This window comes from Phaseolus vulgaris, chromosome 1 (genome assembly GCF_051622355.1).
Source record: "Phaseolus vulgaris cultivar YP4 chromosome 1, ASM5162235v1, whole genome shotgun sequence".
In the NCBI taxonomy this organism is placed as follows: Eukaryota; Viridiplantae; Streptophyta; class Magnoliopsida; order Fabales; family Fabaceae; genus Phaseolus; species Phaseolus vulgaris.
The window spans coordinates 44,861,258-44,865,393 of record NC_143498.1 but is presented as its reverse complement, the minus strand read 5'-3'; the positions used below and the strand labels follow the sequence as shown (position 1 = coordinate 44,865,393).

The 4,136-nt window shown below is 33.0% G+C and overlaps 1 protein-coding gene across 1 annotated transcript; it reads right to left on the bottom strand.

Moving 5' to 3' along the window:
* Positions 1–242: 242 nt before the first annotated feature.
* Positions 243–815, bottom strand: LOC150029655 (uncharacterized). Its single transcript, XM_090303380.1, has one exon. The coding sequence runs from the start codon at positions 775–777 to the stop codon at positions 571–573; it is 207 nt and encodes a 68-aa protein (XP_090159506.1). The 5' UTR covers positions 778–815; the 3' UTR covers positions 243–570.
* Positions 816–4,136: the final 3,321 nt, after the last annotated feature.

Here is a 4,136-nt window from a genome sequence, read left to right as displayed (position 1 = left end):
TGCTTTAGCCAGAGAGAAGAAAGAACACATAATTCGCAGATATTCCTGAATTTACAAGGAAGCATGTATATAACGAGTAGACTGATACCTAAGTAGATGCTGGAGTTGAAGAGAAAATAAAGTTTAAACGAATAAATTTCTCTAATACTGTTATTACAGGAAATAAGAAAGCAAATTAATACATGAGCCTGATACAAAATGATCATGCTTAAAGAGCTCAATACAGAATCTAAATGGGTTGCTTTTTAAAAAAAATACCATACGATAATGGCAATTAACTTAAAAGAATATATTACAACTGTTCCAGATAATTTATATCTGAGTATTACAATTGATCAAATGTGAATACAAGAAGTAAAGGAACAGGTGTTCGAAAAAGCATTTACATGTGAAAACATGAAAAAGGCTAAAAAATATTAAAAATTGAAATAATCTACAACCACGTGAAACTTGCGCAACGAGACTGCAATTGCTGCAATCACGTGTCACGTAGGACGATTAGGGTTGATAGCGTCCTCAGATTTTTGTTTTGACCTCAAAGGACTAATCTGTAGAGTGAACGTGATGGAGTCAGGGATGTGTGGGATCTCCACCAGATGGTGGTGCTGGAGCGTTTGGAAGGGACTGCAAAAGAAGGCCATATTCCCAGGACCATTGGTAATGTAAAAATAATGGCCTGCAAGCTACTCCAGATTCTGGAGAAGCAACAAAAATGAGAAGGATGAGGAACAGAATCTGCAAAACTGTGAAGAGGATCCTCCTGTGAGAGAGAGCCATTGATGACTAATAGAGAAGTAGTTACTAGAACTAGGTTTTGTGATATGAAAATGGAAGGGGACAGACACACTAGGTTTATATAGTGGTTGTGTTTGAATATTTTTAGTGCTTTGATTTGACTATTAATGTTTGAATGTTGAAAAATGGGAAGCACCATACCTTGGACTCCAAAACACCCATATACGCGCTACCCAGTATCGCATTAAAAAAAAAGACGACCTTGTCAAAAACTATTTAGAAATTGTAAAGAACGTACGTATCTAATAAGGTCACTTAAATATTAATTAACGTTTAGTTATACTGAAAGTAGTTAATCAAATATTTAACTATGGAGTTGGTGGTGCCATTTTAATTAGAGTTTTTTCTGCATTTCATTGCTCTGCTGCATGAAAGGCACTTTTCCATGAAAGAGATGCATTTACTCTTGCAATTCGAATTTACCTACAAAGAAAGGAAGTGTTAATGTTAATGAAGGGAACATATTTTCTTTAACTTTTTTATTAACTACAGAAAAACATTAAGTGTACACGTGGCCCTAGCGGCAGTTCTAATCATACAAACGAATGATCTAGGGGAATTCAAATCCAAGTGACGGGAAAAACAACTTTTGATTAATTCAAAACATAGGAAGCAACATAGGAAAAGAGTGAATGAACTAATATATTTGAAGACGACCCGATCAAAAGCGACCAAAGAAAAAGCCACTTGGCACCATCTTCCCTATCAGGAAGTCATACATGACCAATTCATCGTCCATCCATATCTAGGTTTCATAGTATGGGAAAATATTTTTTAAATTCTCTGTTTTACAAAGAAATACACATATTTATTTTAGTTTTGATTAAAGGTTTATGTAAAACTTCCTTTTCGATATTTGTATGTCTTATAAAAATAAATAAAACGATACTTTTTTATAATTTTTTATGGATTTAAATATATTTCTCAACCTGGATGTATCTTTCCTTTACGTAGTCATATCTTATACATATCGTATATGTATTACATAAATAGAATTTAATTAAATAAATTATTTATTAAATGTTGAAAATAAATGTAAAAAGTTTTAACTTTTCGTTGTGTATATTCATATTGTCATGATGAAAACGAGTTTCCAATCACATCAGCAAATTGAATAAAAAAAGTGTCAAAAAAGAAGCATGCGAAAACTTTGGAGAACAAGCAAGAACACGAGGATATCCAATGTAAAAAAAAAATCAAGAGATTGAAAAGTATGAGGGATAATAAATAAGGGAAAAGGCAAATGACATACACTGACTTTATTTGCTTATTTGTATTAGTAATGATAATTTTTAGTAAGATTTTTACAATAAATTACACATTTAAAGTTGTAGTGAAAAATATTTATTAAAAATGGATAGATTAGATTAATTATTAATTACAAGTCCAGCCCATCTTGCATTCTTGCCTTACTCCCAAAGCGTGGTATTCAAATACATGGTGGCATACTATTTCTCAAACTTTCTGATCAATTTCGGGGAAGTTGAGATGAGAATGATCTTCCAGAGATGAGAAGCAGTAAGGGATAACTTTATCTCATGAAGGTCAAACAAAAGAGGAAAATGAATTGGTTTTGTAAGATTTGAAGGACCGAAAGATCAAAGAGACTTGGAGCTGAAGCTAGACCAAATCAATGACACACAAAGGTACCAAACGGGGATACAAAACCGTGTAGTCAAAACAAAGTGGAGATGAGTTGAACGAGATGTAAGTTACGCAGAAGTTCTACGGGGAATATATGAAATCGAAGCAATCATCCGAAGTGGACTAGAATGCAATTTCAAACAGAGACAAATGAACAAAAGTGGGTGAAGAAGAGAAGAACATGCAACAGATCTTTGAAGAAAATTCCACATTTCTCTCTACAATATTTGTCCATTCACACCTTGGACTGGGAACTTTGTGCCTAGGAATAAATTAGTCTGGATAAAATGCAGAGGAATACCATTGCCCTATAAAACTGGTTCATGAATTTGAGGTTTACACCCATTTAGATACAATGTGTCATCACTTGCCATGTTTGGGAGGATAACTCTGAACAAAGGAAGTATAAAAAAAAGGTTGACCATGCTTTCACAGAAATGGAAAAAAGAGACAAAACCAAAGTGCAGAGGCAAGTTGTTTCCACACAATTGGCAGTATCCAAGGTTTCAGAAACTTATGGGCTTTCAGTGATGGAAAAGGCAATTCTGGGTCAAACAATTGAATACGTGAAGGCCCATTTGGTTAAACAGACATACAGTGACAACAGAAACGAAGTGGTGCAGAGAGAGAACAAGGCTTACCCTAATCAATCTTATAGCTATTTAAATATCAATTTATAAATTCATTTATAAATTTTATTAATAATATAAACTATTTTAAATATTAATAATTTCTTCAATCTTTCATTTAATAATTTTATTAATGAGATATTAGATAGGACTTTGTCATATCACTGTGGTTTGATTCTATACACCAATGAGATATAGATTGGGGCCTAAACCTTTAAGGGTACTAGATGCATAGGGACAGGTGCCTCTAGAATCAGTATAACGTAGCGGGCTCAGGTGAGTATGTACTTAAAGAAAAATTAAAACTACTCAAAAGGGGCCTGAAAGGTTGGAATAAAAATAACTTTAGAGATATCAATAAAGGATTTGAATTTAATAGATAAACACAAGGAATTAAGTTTAGAACAAAGTAAAGAGAAGAGAAATCTCCAAGCATATTTAAAGAAAATTAGTTTTAAACAGGAAATGCTACAAAAACAAAAGTCAAGAGTAAAATGGACTACCCTTAGGTGACTTTAACTCTAGATATTATCATTCAGTAATAAATTGGAAAAGAATGAAAATTATATGAAGGGATTTAAAGTGAATGGAGAATGGGTGGAGGAACCAAATATAATTAAAGAGGAAATAAAAAACCATTTCAAAAATCACTTTGTGGAAACAGAAAAATTAATCTTAAACCTTGAAGGGATTCCTTTCCCTTCCATTACAAAGGATGACAATATTGAGCTGATAGCAAGTTTCACGCAAAAAGAAATTCAGTGAGTAGAGTGTGAATGCGAGGGAAGTAAATGCTCGTTTCACCAGAGAATTATGTCAACCCAAAACCTCAAAGTTTGAGTGTGGTGTAAAAAATACCTGAAAATGGTGTGTGGTGCTAATCAAGGAAAACCATGGTTTAAGAGTAATATTAAATGAAAGATGTAGGAAAAGCGGAGAAAATTAAATTCTGGCACAACAACTTCAGTATACAAGACAAATCTAGCTGTGAAATATCCCAGAATATATAGAAACTCTATAACCAAAACAACAACAATAACTTGAATTGGGTGGACAAATAACAAATGG

Excerpts from the sequence above, each read along its gene's own strand:
- LOC150029655 (XM_090303380.1), bottom strand. The coding sequence starts at position 777 with ATGGCTCTCTCTCACAGGAGGATCCTCTTCACAGTTTTGCAGATTCTG.